Raw genomic sequence first — 22,809 nt, forward strand, 5'->3', positions numbered from 1 at the left:
CTGAGAAATAAGTGGATACAGGGGTAGCCGAAACCCCGGAGAACATGATTCGGGTTGGTTGTTACCAACCTCAGTGTTGCGATCACCGTTATTCACGGAATAACGGTGACCGCAAGCAAAAAAGTCAGATTTCCCATTTAATTTCTCTCTCTTTAATTTTCTCTCTCCTCTGATGCCATAACATCAGAGGAGAGAGAAATGGGGTACACCGATACCCCCTGGTACCTCCAGTGTCCCTAGTCCCTCCTGTATCCCCCATGATGTCCATCCGGCTGGCTGCGTCTTCCGGAAAGAAATGCGCCCGCCGAGATCTGCCGACTGACACCCGGCAACAATAGGAAATTTTTGGTTCATTTTTATCACTGTGATAGACCCTACCACAATGATCAAAATAAAGAGTAAATCAAACCCCCCTTTGTCACCCCCTTAGGTTAAAATAAAAAAAAGTATTTATTTCCATTTTTCCATTAGGGTTAGGGTTGGGCTAGAGTTAGGGTTGGGGCTAGGGTTAGGTTTGGGGCTAGGGTTAGGTTTGGGGCTCGGGTTAGTGTTGGGCTAGGGTTAGGGTTGGGGCTAGGGTTAGGGTCGGGCTAGGGTTAGGATAGGGTTGTGGTTAGGGTTATGATTAGGGTTAGGGGTATGTTGGGGTTAGGATTGTGGTTAGAGTTATGGTTATGGATGGGATTAGGGTTAGGGGTGTGTTGGGGTTAGAATTGGGAGGTTTCCACTGTTTAGATACATCAGGGGATCTCCAAACGCGACATGGCGCGCACCTTTGATTCCAGCCAATTTTGCATTCAAAAAGTCAAATGGTGCTCCCTCCTTTCTAGGCCCTGCCATGTGCCCAAACAGTGGCTTTTCCCCAAATACGGGGTATCGGCGTACTCAGGAGAAATTGCACAACAAATTTTGTGGTTCATTTTCTCCTGATACACTTGTGAAAATAAAAAAAAATTTGGTTCCAAAGAAATTTTTTTGTAAAAAAAGTAAAATGTTCATTTTTTTCCTTCCACATTGCTTTAGTTCTCGTGAAGTACCTAAAGGGTTAATAAACTTCTTGTGTGTGGTTTTGCGCACCTTGAGGGGTGCAGTATTTAGAATGGTGTCACTTTTGGGTATTTTCTGTTATATTGACCCCCCAAACTCACTTCAAATGTGAGGTGGTCCCTAAAAAAAAATGGTTTTGTAAATTATGTTGGAAAAATGAGAAATCGCTGGTCAACTTTTAACCCTTATAACGTCCTAACAAAAAAAACTATGTTTCCAAAATTGTGCTGATGTAAAGATGACTTGTGGGAAATGTTATTTATTAACTATTTTGTGTGACACCAATCTCTGATTTAAGGGTACAAAAATTAAAAGTTTGAAAATTGCAAAATTTTCAAAATGTTTGCCAAATTTCCATTTTTTCATAAATAAATGCAAGTTATATTAAAGAAATTTTACCACTATCATAAAGTACAATATGTCACAAAAAAAAACACTCTCAGAATCAGTGGGATACATTGAAGCGTTCCAGAGCTATAGCCTCATAAAGTGACAGTGGTCAGAATTGTAAAAATTGGCTTGGTCATTAAGTACCAAATTGGCTCTGTCACTAAGGGGTTAAAAATCTCACCTCAGCATGTCAGGCTTGACTTTCCCACTCCACTTAGAGGAACTTTACCCCCCTTGGATGAGTTGAATACAGTACTTGGAGACCTCAGAGTGTTATACATGTTTTTTCAGGGCATCTGGAGTACTTGCAATTTGCCACAAATTGATTTGCTCTGAATAATTTTTTTTTTCATTCGGTGAAGCTAGAAAGTTTGAATTTCAAAAGCTTTGCTGATCTCTATTATGTAATCTAATGGTCTCAGACTTTCACTATCATACTCCCGGTAGTTTCGAGAATTCATAGAGTTAAAATTCATGGTTAGTTAAGTAAAACTGCCAGACATCATTTAAACACCACTGACTTGCAGATTACCCCCATATCTGCAGGTAAAAAGCTTTTACTTTTAAAGTAACAGGTTCCCTTTAATGAATCAAGCTAAGAAAAGTAGGTATAACCTCTAGAATAAAGAAGTTCTATGCAAAATAATACAAACATACTGTAAAGCATGACGGGATTGCACATCATAAAAAGATGTAAAACATATAGTGTCATGTAGGAAACTAACATTTAGTTCCAAGGCTAAAGAAAAAATCCTGTAAGAGAAATGTTATTGTACTAATAATGTTTTGTACTCCGTGGCCTGTAATGTCAGGTCTTGAAAAATGAGTCATTTTGGTTGTTAATTTGAAAAGTTAGATCCTTTATGCAACACGTATTCTCCACTTTTTGAAACTGAAGTTTAAAAGAAGCGACATTTTCGTAGTACTGTGATACAATCTCTAGCTACATCTAATAGAAGTATCATAATGGAGACCTTGTAAGATTTGGTTGGTACATCACTATTGTAAAGCAGGAAAAGGCAAGAGTGAAATAGAGAGTAATCTATGAAAGTGGAGGAAATCCGCAGCAAATCTGCAGTAAAAACGCACAGCATCCGCATAAAAAAGTGCAGATTTTGACCTGCATTTTCTGCCAAGAGATGCAAAATCCGCACAGAAAATTCCATAGGCAAATCCGCAACATGTGCACATAGCCTTAACTTTTCTCCAAAAAAGCTTAAATGTAGATAGTCTTTTCAGTACTGCCAAAAGTTCATTTTGATAATTGATAGTTATGGACCAGACTAGAGCATCATGATCTCACTACACTCCCTTATTATCTCATAGCAACCTTGTTCCATCTTCTAATGATAAAAAGACAAATATTAGAAACAATATTTTATTAAGAAAATGTTAAAGGCATTAAAGAAGTCAGCAAAAAGTCACAGGATCATTCCTGAATACTTGCATTGCTGTTTCACATGAATTGATACTCACCGTTCAGCTGCAATTCCAGCTACAGAAGCTACAAAATTAAATGGAATTAGTCCTTCTTGTCCCGTACGCAAGGACTTAGCTTTCCACCACTCTCCGGTTCTAAAAGGGATAAAATGTCATTAGGGCTATGATTATACAGCAGAATAAAACCCAGGTGACATCAGCATTATATTCTAGTGAACTCCCAGTTTGGATGAACCCCTTGATTTTGGTTTGGCCAACCATCTAATGGGTATGAAGTCCTTCCAATGTTCCCCATGGCGTCAGAAAAGAAGAGGATCAGCAGGTTTGAATTCATATGCCCAATCCTATTGTCCTCCGAGGAGATAAGCCCCCACCAGTGGTGTCTGGTAGCATTATCTCCCTCTTTTCCAAATGCATGGAATAAGCATTGATGTCTATCAGCCAACAGGTATATAAGGTTCTTAGGTGCTTGTAGTTTGCACGTACAAGCGATAGCTAAAGCAACCCTGTAGAGAATTGACCCTGCTAATGAGCTTCTCTGTTTCCTAGACTTCTGTAGGTATAATTTGGGAAAAGAGGGAGGAGTTAAAGCGTTGAACCCTAAAAATCTACGTTTGTGAGTTCATCAATCATCAATTTACAACCGTTACTTGAGTCAGGGTGAAATAAGAAATCTAACATCAATTGGTCATGTATGCACTTACAAATCCAGAATGTGCAGCTTCTCTCCAGCCTGAAAGCCAAGATCACCATCATGCACAGGCGTGTAGTCAAACAGTGCCACTACCTGTTTATCTGGGCAATAGAGAAATCAATCTGTAAAGACTGCACTCAAAATGCGAAACATGAAAAGTTTACAATTGTTTTATGTGTTTACTCTAAATTTTGCATAGTAATGTGCATTTTATCTGTATTGTGCCCCCAATTAAACCAAATTTTGGAAAAATAACATACCAAATATAGATTCAAATTAGGCAATTTGTATTTTTGATTAATTTTATTATTGAACAACTGCAGAGCTGTCAATCAGCCCAAAAGGTTAGTAAACCTGAATATTTAAGAAAGTAAAAGTGAGGTTTTGTCTCTCTTAGGAGAGTATCTATGTGTGCAGAAGTATTGGACAACTATTAGTGTGCAGAATTATGCAACTAAATGAAAAATGTAAATTTTCCCATCTGATTTCTTTATTTTAATCTATTAAAGTGTTATAATAGATAAATGTGGATGAAGTCCACGCTGCTGTGACAAATGACGAATCCAGATATGGTTGTGAAATACTCAGGTGGTTTATTCAACGCGTTTCAAAGCTCATGGCCGCAGAAAGATATGACAAACGGTACCATTGCATTGCTTATATACATTCAGAATTCGAATAACTGCGCCAAACAGTCTTCTGACATGTGATATACAATGTCAAAGTTAATAATGCAGTAATACATAGCACGAAGTTATTTTCGACATGTACATAAATTGTTGGTATCATGATTAGAATTAATGACCAATCTAATAAAATTTCATTCATTTTTCAGAAATCAGAAAGAAAAAATAAAAATAAAAATGTATACGAAATGACAGGACAACTTATTTGAGGATGTGAACAATCCCCACTATGCTCCCTCCCCTACCTGCACCACCATTCCAATCAGAGGAGCTTCTCCTGAAGGATAAGATCAACCTCCACCTTTAAATGTATAATTAATGTGTATTTATATTTATTTATTAAAAAAGTATTTTTATTTAAAGTAAAAATTAATAAAAATAAAAAATTAATAAAATATACTCATGAAATTATCATTTTGGGTTTTCTCTTTTTTTTATCCTTTTCTGATGAAAATAAGATATTTACTGTGGTTATGGTGGAGTTTAAAATTTTTTCTTATCCTGTTTAATGTCATTGATAAAAATAAAAAACAAAATGAATCATTATATCCTCACTTGAAATGAACCAATAAAATTCCATCCGTCATTAACATGGACTGGAGCTCAAATGAAGTACCCGTGAAAGATGAGGAGAAAGACGAGAAAACCACAAACTATATGAAAGAAGCAAATAGACAACTTATGGACACACGCTACTACAAAAAAATTGGAGTCGGATCCTACACAGGACTATTACAAGGAACTAAACAAGTTAGTATCTTGTCTGCTTGACAAATCCATAAGAGCCGATGACCTGATACCAGAAAGTCCAAGAACAGGGACATTCGACATGCTTCCCAAAATCCACAAATCTGAAAATCCAGGAACATCAATTATTTCATGTGTGGGCACCCTTATTGAGCAGGTATCTGGATGGGTAGAAGGTATTCTTAAACCACTGGTAAAGGATACACCCAGCTTCATTCAGGACACAACTGACCTATTGAATAAACTATCAGCAATAGGTCCTCTACCAGAAGGAACCATCCTGGCCACCATGGATGTGGAATATTTGTACTCCAATATCCCACACCAGGATGGATTAAATGCCTGCAAATTCTTCCTGGAAAACACAGGGACTAATGCTGATTCTGTGCTGAAACTTATAAAATTTATCCTCACCCACAATTACTTTGAATTTGACAACAAGATATATCTACAGGAGACTGGCACAGCAATGGGAAGTAAAATGGCCCCACAGTATGCAAATCTTTCATGGCCAAGCTTGAAAGCGACTTTTTGTCCTCATGTACCATCAGGCCTCTGGCCTACTACCGCTACATTGATGATATTGTAATCTTCGGGACGGAGTCTGAGCCACAGCTAAAGACGCTCCATGAGCAGTTTAATCAATTTCATCCTATCATCAACTTAACACTCAACTACTGCATTGAAATTACATTTTTGAAAACATCCCTGTATCAGAAGCCAATCGACAGTCCAACATACCTTAAATGGGACAGTTTCTGTCCAAAACACATAAAAAATTCTACTGTCTACAGTTAAGCCATCAGATACAATCGTATATGTTCCAACCCCATAGATAGAGATGAACACCTTGGTCGCCTCAGAAAGACCTTTTTGAATCAGGGTTACCATCCAAGAACAATTCAAAGCCAAATTACTAGAGCAACTAGAATATCAAGGAATCACCTGCTACATTACAAGGCTAAAGAAGAAAATAATCGGGTGCCTCTAGTAGTCACCTACAATCTAAATCTGGAGGTGCTAAGGTGAGCTGCATGGAAATTACAACTTTTACTGCAAAAAGATGCCTGACTACAATCCATTGTTCCAGACCCCCCACTACTCCCCACTACTGTGTTTTAGGCATCCCCCAAATCTAAGAAGCATCATTGTCAGAAGCTCGCTGTCCTCTCCAACAACTGCAGGAACCTTTCCTTGCAACCAAAAAAAATATAAAACCTGTCCATCTATAATGACCACGGACAAGATAAAGATCCCCAATTCACACCAGGACTACAAGATACCAGGTACTTTCAGCTGCGTCACTTCTAATGTGGTGTACTTAATTATTTATACTAAATGTCCAACTGGGGGGCTGTATGTAGGGGAGACAGGGCAGAAACTGAGAGCAAGGATGAACTTTAATCGCCATACAATAAGAGAAAAAAGAATGGATCTACCTGTGGCCAAACATTTTTGTCTCCCCGATCATAACATTGTGGACATGAAATTACTTGTATTAAAAGGTAACTTCAAATCTCAGAGAGACAGAAGAATCTGGGAATATAAGCTAATGATGACCTTTGACACTCTCAGTGCAGGAATGAATGTGTCGCATGGATTTATGTCTTTTTACATCAACTAAGGAATTTGCTCCTCAGACCATGTGGGGTCATCATAACAGTACCAGACCCCAATCAGAGGACAATAAAACATTCACACTCCTTATCTATGAACTGTTCCAATATTTATGGACACAAATGTTTATCCCTCTCCCATAATGATAATTCTGCTTCACTTCACCTGTCTTATCTATGGCATTTTTTTGTGCTGTGTTGTGCATAAATATGTGATTCTTCAGAATTTCTATTAGTCTATGCCTGATGAAGAGACCTGAGTAGTCTCGAAAGCTTTCGGTTTGTTACCATCTTTTCAGTTAGCCATTAAAAGGCATCAACCACTGAGGACTCTCAATTCTACATATTTTTCTATCCACTGGCTAACACGGTACCAAGATATATATCTTTACTGTACCTATATCTTCGGTAAATCCCTTCTGCTCACTGAACCATACACGCTTTTCTAGCATACTGACCGCTAGTATCACTGTATATTTTTTAGACAAGCCAGCCCTGCGCAGCTGATGCTGTACCAGCATACCGTATATAATCTAATAAACTGGTTGGTGCTCCTTCCCTATGTTTATGGCTTGCCACCACGTTGCTATATTGAACTCTAAAGTGATCTCTTATTCCTTTTTCTCTTAAAGAGTACATCTCTCACAAGGGATAAGGATATCCCACGATTGTCTAACGTATCATATAGGTGGGTTCTTTTGTATTTCAACCCTTATACCCTCTATCTCCCGTACATGACACCACAATGGATTAAGCATGCATTTCTGTATTTTGTCTCCATGTAGCGACTAAGGTACCGTCACACTCAGCAACGCTGCGGCGATATAGACAACGAGCCGACCTAAACTAGATCGCTGGAGCGTCGCTGTTTAGGTCGCTGTAGAGACGTCAAACACAGCAACTCCAGAACGATGCAGGAGCGATCCAGTGACGTAACGGCGACTCACTTCTCTTTCTCACTGGTTGTTAGCTCCATGTCAGCCGGAGTGTACCGACTGGCTAGAAGGAGACGCTGCGACGCCCCCTATGCTCGTTGCTGGCGTCGTTGCTTTTGCTGTCAAACATGACGATACACGCCGACCTGGCGACAAAATAAAGTTCTGGACTTCTAGCTCCGACCAGCCATGGCACAGCGGGATCCAGATCGCTGCTGCGTGTCAAACACAACGAGATCTCTATCCAGGACGCTGCAACATCACGGATTGTTGTCGTTCTCTTTGCAAAGTTGCTGAGTGTGATGGTACCTTTAGAGCTGTGATGAAGGTTGTGTCTCACTGAATTACCCAAATTAGCATATACTGTACATTGACTTTGTTTGCTACCATTATATTGTATACACTTCAGTTCTATTTTCTTATGTTTGTTATTTATTTTATTTGTAGTACACTGATGAAGGTCGCTCTAGACCGAAACCTTTGTGACTACTGTATGTACTTTTGGATTAAATTTCCTTCACTTCTACCACGATTTGTACTTTCCTAAAGGATGAGCATATTTTTTTCTGGACCCTAAAGCAGTGAAAAGAAGTGACATAAGACGAAATACTGAACATCAAAATAACATTGCTGTACATAATTGCTGTACATAATGTTCATTTAATGGGGAGCTTTTGCTGTGCTTTTTCAGGTGGATTTCGGGCAGAAATCATGTGTTTTTAGTACATTTTTGCTGCATTTTGTTGTTTCTTATCTCACTCAAGTCTAAATAGTGAAAATCCACAAATGAAATGCTTATCTGCCGCAAGAGAAAATGACATGTTGCAAATTTAAAAAAAATCTCTTTTGTGGGACTTAGCTTTGTAGTATGTTTTTACAATGTTGGACTAATGTTTTTTTATATATTTTACTTACCATGCACTGGCGAAATGGGAGGAACTTGAGACATATATGAGACCAATGGGTCCTGTATATCATATTGCATGATCATCTGAGAGGGCAATAAAATGAAGAAATAATTATTCACATGCAAATATATAACTCTGTCTTTTTGAGACCTTCTATGACTTATGGTAGAGTCATCGTAATAAAAATGTAGAGTACGCTAAAATATATAAATTGTGTCACATACGGATTTGTCACAAATTTTGTTGCAGATTTGCTACATATTTCTCTATGAGAAACCATAAATCCAACAGGTACATGTTGAAAATAAATGGGTATTGCAGAAAAAAATACCAGTGTATCTCTAAACCCATATAAGCCACTCTAAAGGATGTAAATTAAAAAAACAAAACAGGAGAAATAGGAGTTTGCGGCTAAAATACAAAAACTTTTACTGTTTGCAAGCAAAAAGAAACAATAAAGGCATAGGGAAGGTGAATACAATTTAGTACAAAAAATTATAATGTGAACATGTACCATAATAATGTGCATAAAATTTACTTAAAGTAAGAAAAGTTCAGGTGTTGATGTGAGTATATATGAACAACCAAATGTAAATGAACATAAAATGCCCCCCCAGTATATAAATTAAGGTTTACTGTTATTACTGTTATGAATAGTAGAAAAGTAATGAGCCTTAACATAAAAAAGAGACAAAATGGTCACAACAATCAAGAAGCCATTAAGCCTCCCATAAATACTGCATGTCAGGCCAGTTTCACACTACTGTAGAATAGTGCCGAGTCCCCGAAAATCCATCTCATCTATACTCACCATTCCGCCAATAATCCATTAATGCCGATGTCACACGACAATCCGGATGGTTTGGTCAATGATGTGACCATTCTCCACGACAGTGGAACACACTGAGCTGACCATGAGAACGCGGCTGCATGTGACTAGTGATGTCATTAAGGTTACCGCTGGTCACGGGCAGTGCTTCTCATGCTCAGCTCAGTGTGTTGCGGCTGGCATGGACATCGGTTTCATTACTGATGTGACTGCTCATCAAACCATCTGCATCATCATGCGACGTTCCATGTGAAAAACCTAACATATACGCACCACCACTGAATACAATTGGTGCACTATGTGTGTTAAAAAACGGACCACATAAGGAAATAAAAAAAGGAAATGTGAAGAAGATCTAACTGTGCCTTCTTTTCGTCGCCAGAAGCACTGGTGTCTGTCTTTTTTTATGTTTCTGAATAGTTTTTTTTTACTTGTAAGCAGTGAGATTTTTGTATTTTAGTCACAAACTCTGATTTCTCCTGTTTTTTCATACATTTCTCTCTATGTCTCTCCAACAGTAACATCCGCTGTGACAATCTGCAGTATTTAAAATCCATATTGTGAATTTGGATGCGGATGAGATTTTGTAACATTTAATTCACTTTGCTACGACTGAAAAACACAAGATTAGCACACAACCTATCTAAATGTGCAACAATGTAATATATCAAAGAAACGTGAATAACAACTGCGCCTCAGGCGGTAATAGCAAAACTACTTTATGGCATAATGGTTCACGCAATGGAACAATTAATCTGCTTGATACTGCTGAGTAACATCAATAGAAAGAAATATAAATGGTTTTAAAATATAGTAAACTATTAAACCAAAATACAAAACTATACTGTAATGTGATGTATAAGTAGCAAAGGACCAGATAAAGTCAATATGAGGGAACTGACAGTCATAAATTACATTTCCCAACTGCAGCGTGTAACTGTAAGCAACTATAAAAAGATCCAAATATAAACATAGTATTAACAAAAATAGTTTGCTACAATAAAAAATAAAAAATAGTGCTAAAATAACTCAAAAGAAATAGTTGTAAAACACAATGCTCAGATAGCAGCTATGAGGGCTCATTCCCACTTGCGATGAAATCAGACGAATGTAATCTGATAAAAATCAGATTGCATTCGGACCAATGTTATTCTATCATTGTGTGTTCATCTGCATTTTTTTTTCCCAGCTCAGATCGTATCACGATCGGACTCAAAAAAATTCATAGCATGCTGCGATTTTAATCAGAAATCGGATTGCATCCCGCAATAGAAGTCAATAGGTGCGAGAAAAAAATCGCACAGCACACGGAGTGCTGTCTGTATTTTACACACCACATTTGAAAAGCCAGCAATTCTGCCGCGTACAGTAAAATCAGAACTTTACAGGTAAGGCTACTTTCACACTAGCGTTTTTTGCAATCTGTCACAATCCGTCGTTTTGGGCAAAAAACGGATCCTGCAAATGTGCCCGCAGGATGCGTTTTTTGCCCATAGAATTGTATTGCCGACGGATCATGACGTATGGCCACACGTCGCGTCTGTCGTGCACTGGATGCGTCTTGTTTTGGCGGACCGTCAGCACGAAAAAATGTTCAAGGGAACGTTTTTTCATACATCCCGTCCGCCATTTTCTACTGCGCATGCGCAGCCGTAACTCCGCCCCCACCTCCCCGGACTTTAGAACGGGCAGCGGATGCGTTGAAAAACTGCATCCGCTGCCCATGTCGTGCCACATTTTCACAACGTGCATCGGTACGTCAGGCCGATGCTTAGCGACGGACCTGTACCGACGCAAATGTGAAAGAAGCCTTACTAAAGAATAAGTAGAATAGATACAGTTGCATCTCACAAAATTAAAATATCATCAAAACTTAATTTATGTCAGTTCTTCAATACAAAAAGTGAAACTCATACATTAAATAGTCATTACAAACAGAGTGATGTATTTCAAGTGTTTATTTCTGTTAATGTTGATGATTATGGCTTACAGCCAATGAAAACCCAAAAGTTATTATCTCAGTAAATTATAATACTTTACAACATCAGCTTGAAAAATGATTTTAAAATCTGAAATGTTGACCTAATGAAATGTATGTTCAGCAAATGCACTCAATACTTGGTTGGGGCTCCTTTTGCATCAAATACTGCATCAATGCGGTGTGGCATGGAGGTGATCTGCCTGTGGCACTGCTGAGGTGTTATGGAAGCCCAGGTTGCTTTGATTGCAGCCTTCAGCTCGTCTGCATTGTTGGGTCTGGTGTCTCTCATCTTCCTCTTGACAATACCCCATAGATTTTCTATGGGGTTACGGTGAGGCTATTTTGCTGGCCAATTAAGTACAGTGATACTGTTGTTTTTAAACCAAGAATTGGTACTTTGGGCACTGTGGACAGGTGCCAAGTCCTGCTGGAGAATGAAATTTCCATCTCCAAAAAGCTTGTCGGCAGAGGGAAGCATGAAGTGCTCTAAAATTTACTGATAGACGGTTGCTCTAAATATGGTCTTGAGAAAATACAGTGGACCTATACACCAGAAGATGACATGTCTCCCGAAACCATAATTGATTGTGGATACTTCACACTAGACCTTGGAAATCAATGTTCCAGAGTCTGGAGGAAGAGTGGAGAGACAGACAATCCAAGCTGCTTGAGGTGTAGTGTGAAGTTTCCATAATCAGTAATGGTTTGGGGAGCCGTGCCATCTGCTGGTATAGGTACACTGTGTTTTATCAAGACCAAAGTCAGCGCAGCCGTCTACCAGCTTCAGCTTCCTCGATAAGTTTTCTATGGGATTAAGGTCTGGAGATTGGCTAGGCCATTCCATGACCTTAATATGTTTCTATTTGAGCCACTCCTTTGTTGCCTTGGCTGTATGTTTTGGGTCATTGTCTTGCTGGAAGACCCAGCCATGACTCACTTTTAATATCCTGGTGGAGGGAAGTAGGTTGTCACCCAGGATTTTATGGTACATGGCTCCATCCATTCTCCCATTGATGGGGTGAAGTAGTCCTGTGCCCTTAGCATAGAAACACCCCCAAAACATAATGTTTCCACTTCCATGCTTGAAAGTGGGGACAGTGTTCTTTGGGTCATAGGCAGCATTTCTCTTCCTCCAAACACGGCGAGTTGAGTTAATACCAAAGACCTCAATTTTTGTCTCATCCAACCCAGCACCTTCTACCAATAACTCACAGAATCATCCAGGTGTTCATTGGCAAACTTCAGATGGGCCTACACATGTGCCTTCTTGAGCAGGGGGACCTTGCGGGCACTGCAGGATTTTAAACATTTACGCCATAATGTGCTAGCAATGGTGTTCTTGGTGACTGTGGTCCCAGCTGCATTGAGATCATTAACAAGTTCCCCCATGTAGATTTAGGTTGAGCTCTCACCTTCCTCATGATCAAGGATACCCCACGAGGAGAGATTTTGCATGGTGCCCCAGATCGATGTCGATTGACAGTCATTTTGTATTTTTTCCATTTTCTTACTATTGCACCAACAGTTGTCGCCTTTTCACCCTGTGTCTTACTTATGGCTTTTTAGCCCATTCCAGCTTTTTACAGGTCTATGATCTTGTCCCTGACATCCTTATAAAGCTCTTTGGCCTTGCCCATGTTGTAGAGGTTAGAGTCTTACTGATTGAGTCTGTGGACAGGAGTCTTTTATAAAAGTGACTATGTAAGACAGCTGTCTTTAATGCAGGTAACGAGTTGATTAGGAGCATCTAACTGGTCTGTAGGAGCCAGAACTCTTAATGGTTGGTAGGGGATCAAGTACTTATTTCTCACTGCAAAATGCAAACTAATTTATATAATTTATACAATGTGAGTTTCTTAATTTTAATATTTGATGTTCTATCTTTCAATGTTAAAATTAACTTACCCTTAAAATTATAGACTGTCCATGTCTTTGTCAGTGGGCAAACTTACAAAATCAGCAAGGGATCAAATAATTATTTTCTTCACTGTATATGTGTATATACACTGCTCAAAAAAAATAAAGGGAACACTTAAACAACAGAATATAACTCCAAATAAATCAAACTTCTGTTAAATCAAACTGTCCGCTTAGGAAGCAACACTGTGTAACAATTAATTTCACATGCTGTTGTGCAAATGGAGTAGACAACAGATGGAAATTATAGGCAATTATCAAGACACACTCAATAAAGGAGTGGTTCTGCATGTGGGGTCCACAGACCACATCTCAGTATCAATGCTTTCTGGCTGATATTTTGGTCACTTTTGAATGTTGGTTGTGCTTTCACACTCGTGGTAGCATGAGACTGACTCTACAACCCAGACAAGTGTCTCAGGTAGTGCAGCTCATCCAGGATGACACATCAATGCGAGCTGTGACAAGAAGGTTTGCTGTGTCTGTCAGCGTAGTGTCCAGAGGCCGGAGGCGCTACCAGGAGACAGGAACTCCGCCCCCACCTCCCCGCACCTCACAATGGGGCAGCAGGTGCGTGGAAAAACAGCATCCGCTGCCCCCGTTGTGCGGCGCATTCACTGCTAGCGTCGGTACGTCGGCCTGATGCACTGCGACGGGCCGAGTACGATGCTAGTGTGAAAGTAGCCTAAGTGGGGATGGAACTTATTAGGTTTATTAAATTCAGGTATGTCACTGTGAGACCGTTGGGGTATTGTGGGGGCTGAAAGTGAGTGAGGGAGGACAGGGTACTGAGGGGTGAATGTAAGACCATTTGGGTGTTGTGAGGGCAGAAGGTGGGTGAGGTGGGACAGGGCACTGAGGGGGTGGATGTGAGATGATGGGGGTATTGGGGCTGAAGTGGGGGAGGGGGACAGGTCACTGGGGGCTGAATATTATAATGTTTTGTTATAATATTATATGTACTCCATCACATGTAATATTTGCTGTCTGGGGAGGCTGGAGATTGAGGGGGGGGGGGGGGTTAGGGGGATTTTGATACGTACCACCTGGGTCTTTTATGAGTATTAGTATAAGGAGCCGGCATACAGTAACCAAGAGCTGCATCACATTTACAGCACCACTCCAGCATTATTTTTTATTTCATTGCTGGGGCAGTGCTGAAAATCCACGTCCCCTGCCCCCTGTCTGATACTCACCTTCTGGCATTTTCATCAGTTTTAGTCTCCGTTCAGCTCCGTCTCCTGCAGTTTGTGGCCTGTCCGCTGCTCCAGTGTTTCCTGGAGCAGTGCAGAGGTCACTAATCAATGTGAGTCTATGGGAGTCTCGTTCTGGCCTCTTTCTCACTCTCAGGCTATGTGCACACGTTGCGGATTGGCCGCTGCGGATTCGCAGCAGTTTTCCATCTGGTTTACAGTGCCATGTAAAATCTATGGAAAACCAAATCCGCAGTGCCCATGGTGCGGAAAATACCGCGCGGAAACGCTGCATTGTATTTTCCGCAGCATGTCAATTCTATTTGCGGATTCCGCAGCATTTTACATCTGCTCCTGTATAGGATTCCGCAGGTGGTAATACGCAGGTGAAATCTGCACAAAAAACACAGGAAATCCGCGGTAAATCCGCACACGAATCTGCAACAAGTGCACATACAGTAGCCTCATAGAAGCTATGTCACAAGTGCTCAATATAAGACTAACTTCTGGCCTGTCAGAAGCTGTGCTCACAAGTTTGAGCAGCGGCACTGCAGCAGTGCCACAAAATAGTGAATACGCCGGAGGATGACTAAATGACCAGGGAATCCAAATCATGACAGGGAGCTGTGAGTCCATCATACTGTGTATAAGGAAGCTTTGAGTCCATCATACTGTGTATAAGGAAGCTGTGCACACATCATACTGTGTATATGGGAGCTGCGGGCCCATCATACTGTGTATAAGGGAGCTGCGGGCCCATCATACTGTGTATAAGGGAGCTGCGGGACCATCATACTGTGTATAAGGAAGCTGCGGGCTCATCATACTGTGTATAAGGGAGCTGCGGGCCCATCATACTGTGTATACAGGAGCTGCGGGCCCATCATACTGTGTATAAGGGAGCTGCGGGACCATCATACTGTGTATAAGGAAGCTGCGGGCTCATCATACTGTGTATAAGGGAGCTGCGGGCCCATCATACTGTGTATATGGGAGCTGCGGGTCCATCATACTGTGTATAAGGGAGCTACGGTCCCATCATACTGTGTATAAGGGAGCTGCGGGCCCATCATACTGTGTATAAGGGAGCTGCGGGCCCATCATACTGTGTATAATGCAGCACCCCAGAGTCCTGGTCGTTGCAGTACTGACGCTCCACCACAAAGGGGAGTGATGGTACGTCTGATGGCACTTAAGGAGTTCACCTGAACAGGTATCACAGTCACACACTACATTTCACACTCCAGCACCAGGGGGAGCAAAGGGTTCTATGTATTAGGCCACTCCTCACACTTGAGTAAAACTGGGGCTGGATAGGAAGTTAGTCAGAAGCTGACTGGGTTGGATCCAGGCAACATCCTGTGGCAGAGGGTGTTGCAGGGGAAAATTCAGGGGGGTCTCTGTCAGGGGTGGGATCCTGACAGTGACCTAGCGAACAAAACAGAACGTTATGGAGCCGCGCCTGCACCCGTTGTGGTGGCATCCTAAGAAAAGAAACGAAGAGAAGTTTATTGTGGAGAAGTGAGAAACGAGATCGCAGCAAAAAGGAGATAAAGCCAGTAGGAGTCGTGCCTTAAGATCGTGGCAACATCCTACTGAGGCGCGTAGCCGGTGGCCGGAACGCCGAGGAAGTATTGGGCTCCAAGCATTACTTCAAACAGCGGCAGGACAGTTGATTATAGGTTGGCTGTCTCACCTAAAACACCTAAGCAGACATAGGGGGCAATTGTGGGAGAGGGGCGACGCTAGGGTCCCGGAAGAACTCCAGGCTTACCCGTCATACGGGTGCGTCCTAGCCATATCATCTGGGGGATGGAGAAAGAACATCAGAACAGATACGAGTTGTGAGAAAGAACATCAGAAACACACACAACAGTTGTGAGGACTATCCTGTGGTGCTCAGCAGGGAGGTACTACAACACACAGGGGCTAGAAGGTAGGCACTGATTTCCACCTGCAAAGGAAACTCTGCATGTGCCTTCGGACCGGCCGGTCTCAGCCAGCCCTGTTAGCAGTACTCTGGTGTTATGATCCTAGTGGCTGAGGATCACAAAACGGACTAGCTAAGTTTATGAACATAGACACGAGCTCTAGGGAGGTGGTAACTGAACTGACCGCAAACCTGATCCTAACCAACACACTAAAGGTAGCTGGTGAACGTGCCTAAAATCCTGGACGTCTCGACGCAGCCTGAGAAACTATCTACTCCTGGAGGGAAAGTAAGACCTCACTTGCCTCAAGAGAAATCACCCCAAAGATATAGGAAGCCCCCAACAAATAATAACGGTGAGGTAAGGGGAAAACACAAACGTAGAAATGAAAACAGATTCAGCAAATGAGGCCCGCTAATACTAGATAGCAGAAGACAGATAGTGAACTGTGCGTGTTGTGAATTTGCTTTTTGGCTCCCTCTAGTGGTTACTGGTTTTTTGACTCTGGTTTTTCTGTCATTCCTTTTATCCGCACCTGGGTCGTTAGTTAGGGGTGTTGCTATATAAGCTCCCTGGACCTTCAGTTCAATGCCTGGCAACGTAGTTATCAGAGCTAATCTGCTGTGCTCTTGTCTACTGATCCTGGTTCCGGTTATATCAGCTAAGTCTGCTATTTTGCTTTTTGCTATTTGTTTTGTTTTGTATTTTTGTCCAGCTTGTTCCAAATCTGTATCCTGATCTTTGCTGGAAGCTCTAGGGGGCTGGTATTCTCCCCCCGGACCGTTAGACGGTTCGGGGGTTCTTGAATTTCCAGTGTGGATTTTGATAGGGTTTTTGTTGACCATATAAGTTACCTTTCTTTATTCTGCTATTAGTAAGCGGGCCTCTCTGTGCTAAACCTGGTTCATTTCTGTGTTTGTCATTTCCTCTTACCTCACCGTTATTATTTGTGGGGGGCTTCTATCCTGCTTTGGGGTCCCTTTCTCTGGAGGCGAGAGAGGTCTTTGTTTTCTTCTACTAGGGGTAGTTAGATTCTCCGGCTGGCGCGTGTCATCTAGAATCAACGTAGGAATGATCCCTGGCTACTTCTAGTGTTGGCGTTAGGAGTAGATATATGGTCAACCCAGTTACCACTGCCCTATGAGCTGGACTTTTGTATCTTGCAGACTTCCACGTTCCTCTGAGACCCTCGCCATTGGGGTCATAACAGTTTGCCAGGCCCGTATTATATGTTTAATGCATTGCAAAAGAGGGATTACAAGAAAGAAGATTCTGAGTTTTTTTTTTTTTTTTTTTTTCTCTTTCTCCTTCCCCTTTACCTCAGAGTGGCTATGCTTGCTGCAGACATGAATGTCCAGACCTTGATTACAAGTGTGGACCAGCTGGCTACTCGTGTGCAGGGCTTACAAGATTATGTTATCAGAAATCCTAGGTCAGAACCTAAGATACCGATTCCTGAACTGTTTTCCGGAGACAGGTTTAAGTTTAGGAATTTCATGAATAATTGCAAATTGTTTTTGTCCCTGAGACCCTGTTCATCTGGAGACTCCGCTCAGCAAGTAAAAATTGTTATTTCGTTCTTACGGGGCGACCCTCAAGATTGGGCTTTTTCGCTGGCGCCTGGAGATCCGGCATTGGCTGATATTGATGCGTTTTTTCTGGCGCTCGGTTTACTTTATGAGGAACCCAATCTTGAGATTCAGGCAGAAAAGGCCTTGCTGGCTATGTCTCAGGGGCAGGACGAGGCTGAAGTGTATTGCCAAAAATTTCGGAAATGGTCCGTGCTGACACATTGGAACGAGTGTGCACTGGCCGCTAATTTTAGCAATGGCCTTTCTGATGCCATTAAGAATGTTATGGTGGGTTTTCCCATTCCCACAGGTCTGAATGATACTATGGCACTGGCTATTCAAATTGACCGGCGGTTGCGGGAGCGCAAAACCGCAAATTCCCTCATGGTGTTGTCTGAACAGACACCTAATTCGGTGCAATGTGATAGAAAAACCGCAAATTCCCTCATGGTGTTGTCTGAACAGACACCTGATTTAATGCAATGTGATAGAATCCTGACTAGAAATGAGCGGAAAATTCATAGACGCCGGAATGGCTTGTGTTACTACTGTGGTGATTCTACACATGTTATCTCAGCATGCTCTAAACGTATAGCTAAGGTTGTTAGTCCGGTCACCGTTGGTAATTTGCAACCTAAATTTATTCTGTCTGTAACTTTGATTTGCTCACTGTCATCTTATCCTGTCATGGCGTTTGTAGATTCAGGTGCTGCCCTGAGTCTTATGGATCTGTCATTTGCTAAGCACTGTGGTTTTATTCTTGAACCATTAGAAAATCCTATCCCTCTTAGGGGGATTGATGCTACGCCATTGGCAGCAAATAAACCGCAGTATTGGACACAGGTTACCATGTGCATGACTCCTGAACACCGCGAGGTGATACGTTTTCTTGTTTTACATAAAATGCATGATTTGGTTGTTTTAGGGCTGCCATGGTTACAGACCCATAATCCCGTCCTGGACTGGAAGGCTATGTCAGTGTCAAGTTGGGGCTGTCGTGGTATTCATGGGGATTCCCTGCCTGTGTCTATTGCTTCTTCTACGCCTTCGGAAGTTCCGGAGTATTTGTCTGATTATCAGGATGTCTTTAGCGAGTCCAGGTCCAGTGCATTGCCTCCTCATAGGGACTGTGACTGTGCTATAGATTTGATCCCAGGCAGTAAATTTCCTAAGGGAAGACTGTTTAATCTGTCGGTACCTGAACATACCGCTATGCGTTCGTATATCAAGGAGTCTCTGGAGAAAGGACATATTCGTCCTTCTTCTTCCCCTCTTGGGGCGGGATTCTTTTTTGTGGCTAAAAAGGACGGATCTTTGAGGCCTTGTATTGATTATCGGCTTTTAAATAAGATCACTGTCAAATTTCAGTATCCTTTGCCGCTGTTGTCTGACTTGTTTGCCCGGATTAAAGGTGCCAAGTGGTTCACCAAGATAGACCTTCGTGGTGCGTACAACCTTGTGCGCATTAAGCAAGGTGATGAATGGAAAACCGCATTCAATACGCCCGAAGGTCATTTTGAGTACTTGGTGATGCCTTTTGGGCTCTCCAATGCGCCTTCAGTTTTTCAGTCCTTTATGCATGACATTTTCCGGAAGTATCTGGATAAATTTTTGATAGTTTATCTGGATGATATTTTGGTTTTTTCTGATAATTGGGACTCGCATGTGGAGCAGGTCAGGTTGGTCTTTAAAATTTTGCGTGAAAATTCTTTGTTTGTCAAGGGCTCAAAGTGTCTCTTTGGTGTACAGAAGGTTCCCTTTTTGGGGTTCATTTTTTCCCCTTCTGCTGTGGAGATGGACCCAGTCAAGGTCCGAGCTATTCTTGATTGGACTCAGCCCTCGTCAGTTAAGAGTCTTCAGAAGTTCTTGGGTTTCGCTAACTTCTACCGTCGTTTTATCGCAAATTTTTCTAGCATTGTGAAACCTTTGACGGATATGACCAAGAAGGGCTCCGATGTAGCTAACTGGGCTCCTGCTGCCGTGGAGGCTTTCCAGGAGTTAAAACGCCGGTTTACTTCGGCGCCTGTTTTGTGCCAGCCCGATGTCTCACTTCCCTTTCAGGTTGAGGTGGATGCTTCAGAGATTGGAGCAGGGGCCGTTTTGTCGCAGAGAGGCCCTGGTTGCTCTGTTATGAAACCTTGTGCCTTTTTCTCTAGGAAATTTTCGCCTGCCGAGCGAAATTATGATGTGGGCAATCGGGAGTTGTTGGCCATGAAATGGGCATTTGAGGAGTGGCGTCATTGGCTCGAGGGTGCTAAGCATCGTGTGGTGGTCTTGACTGATCACAAAAATCTGATGTATCTCGAGTCTGCTAAACGCCTTAATCCGAGACAGGCCCGCTGGTCATTGTTTTTCTCCCGCTTTGATTTTGTTGTCTCGTATTTACCAGGTTCAAAGAATGTGAAGGCCGATGCTCTTTCTAGGAGCTTTGTGCCTGATGCTCCTGGAGTCGCTGATCCTGTTGGTATTCTTAAGGATGGAGTTATCTTGTCAGCTATTTCTCCGGATCTGCGACGTGTGTTGCAGAGATTTCAGGCTGATAGGCCTGAGTCTTGTCCACCTGACAGACTGTTTGTCCCGGATAAGTGGACCAGCAGAGTCATTTCCGAGGTTCATTCCTCGGTGTTGGCAGGTCACCCGGGAATTTTTGGCACCAGAGATCTGGTGGCCAGGTCCTTTTGGTGGCCTTCCTTGTCAAGGGATGTGCGGTCATTTGTGCAGTCCTGTGGTACTTGTGCTCGAGCTAAGCCTTGCTGTTCTCGTGCCAGCGGGTTGCTCTTGCCCTTGCCTGTCCCGAAGAGACCTTGGACACATATCTCCATGGATTTCATTTCTGATCTTCCGGTGTCTCAGGGCATGTCTGTCATCTGGGTGATATGTGATCGCTTCTCCAAGATGGTCCATTTGGTTCCTTTGCCTAAGCTGCCTTCCTCTTCCGATCTGGTTCCTGTGTTTTTCCAGAACGTGGTTCGTTTGCACGGCATCCCTGAGAATATTGTGTCAGACAGAGGATCCCAGTTCGTTTCTAGGTTCTGGCGATCCTTTTGTAGTAGGATGGGCATTGATTTGTCGTTTTCATCTGCTTTCCATCCTCAGACTAATGGACAGACGGAGCGAACCAATCAGACTTTGGAGGCTTATTTGAGGTGCTTTGTCTCTGCTGATCAGGACGATTGGGTGACATTCTTGCCGTTGGCTGAGTTTGCCCTTAATAATCGGGCTAGTTCCGCCACCTTGGTTTCGCCTTTTTTCTGCAACTCTGGTTTCCATCCTCGCTTTTCTTCGGGTCATGTGGAGCCTTCTGACTGTCCTGGGGTGGATTCTGTGGTGGATAGGTTGCAGCGGATCTGGAATCATGTGGTGGACAACTTGAAGTTGTCACAGGAGAGGGCTCAGCGCTTTGCCAACCGCCGCCGCGGTGTGGGTCCCCGACTACGCGTTGGGGATTTGGTGTGGCTTTCTTCTCGCTTTATTCCTATGAAGGTCTCCTCTCCAAAATTTAAACCTCGCTTCATTGGTCCTTACAAGATATTGGAAATCCTTAATCCTGTATCTTTTCGTCTGGATCTTCCTGTGTCGTTTGCTATTCACAATGTATTTCATAGGTCCTTGTTGCGGCGGTACGTTGTGCCTGTAGTTCCTTCTGCTGAGCCGCCTGCTCCGGTGTTGGTTGAGGGCGAGTTGGAGTACGTGGTGGAGAAGATCTTGGATTCGCGCCTCTCCAGGCGGAGGCTTCAGTACCTGGTCAAGTGGAAGGGCTATGGTCAGGAGGATAATTCCTGGGTGGTCGCCTCTGATGTTCATGCGGCCGATTTAGTTCGTGCCTTTCATGCCGCTCATCCTGATCGCCCTGGTGGTCGTGGTGAGGGTTCGGTGACCCCTCACTAAGGGGGGGGTACTGTTGTGAATTTGCTTTTTGGCTCCCTCTAGTGGTTACTGGTTTTTTGACTCTGGTTTTTCTGTCATTCCTTTTATCCGCACCTGGGTCGTTAGTTAGGGGTGTTGCTATATAAGCTCCCTGGACCTTCAGTTCAATGCCTGGCAACGTAGTTATCAGAGCTAATCTGCTGTGCTCTTGTCTACTGATCCTGGTTCCGGTTATATCAGCTAAGTCTGCTATTTTGCTTTTTGCTATTTGTTTTGTTTTGTATTTTTGTCCAGCTTGTTCCAAATCTGTATCCTGATCTTTGCTGGAAGCTCTAGGGGGCTGGTATTCTCCCCCCGGACCGTTAGACGGTTCGGGGGTTCTTGAATTTCCAGTGTGGATTTTGATAGGGTTTTTGTTGACCATATAAGTTACCTTTCTTTATTCTGCTATTAGTAAGCGGGCCTCTCTGTGCTAAACCTGGTTCATTTCTGTGTTTGTCATTTCCTCTTACCTCACCGTTATTATTTGTGGGGGGCTTCTATCCTGCTTTGGGGTCCCTTTCTCTGGAGGCGAGAGAGGTCTTTGTTTTCTTCTACTAGGGGTAGTTAGATTCTCCGGCTGGCGCGTGTCATCTAGAATCAACGTAGGAATGATCCCTGGCTACTTCTAGTGTTGGCGTTAGGAGTAGATATATGGTCAACCCAGTTACCACTGCCCTATGAGCTGGACTTTTGTATCTTGCAGACTTCCACGTTCCTCTGAGACCCTCGCCATTGGGGTCATAACATGTGCGGTCAGTAAAAAACCCTATGCAAAATATCCACGCTGAGAATACAAGAACCCCCACACCAACTAACGGTGTGAGGGGAGAAACTCAGCCCCCTAGAGCTACCAGCAAGCAAGGAAATCACATATTAGCAAGCTGGGCAAGAAAACAAAAATAAACCAAGAAACATATGACCACTGATGGTCAAAAAATGAATCAAGCAAAACTTAGCTTCTCTTGAAGAGACTGATAACGAAGGACTGCAGGAGAGCTCCAAAATAGCACTGAAG

At 42.5% G+C, this 22,809-nt stretch overlaps 1 protein-coding gene across 1 annotated transcript in view; it reads right to left on the reverse strand.

The window, feature by feature from the left end:
- The window catches only part of LCK (LCK proto-oncogene, Src family tyrosine kinase), a 181,452-nt gene that overhangs the window by 61,509 nt on the left and 97,134 nt on the right, over positions 1-22,809 (reverse strand). The window contains exons 3-5 of the mRNA XM_077296013.1: positions 8,471-8,546; positions 3,582-3,672; positions 2,914-3,012 (exon numbers count right to left, since the gene is read on the reverse strand). Of these exons, the coding sequence (XP_077152128.1) occupies positions 2,914-3,012; positions 3,582-3,672; positions 8,471-8,546 (266 nt within the window). The remainder of the gene's footprint in view (positions 1-2,913; positions 3,013-3,581; positions 3,673-8,470; positions 8,547-22,809) is intronic.

Source organism: Ranitomeya variabilis, chromosome 3 (genome assembly GCF_051348905.1).
Source record: "Ranitomeya variabilis isolate aRanVar5 chromosome 3, aRanVar5.hap1, whole genome shotgun sequence".
Lineage (NCBI taxonomy): Eukaryota > Metazoa > Chordata > Amphibia > Anura > Dendrobatidae > Ranitomeya > Ranitomeya variabilis.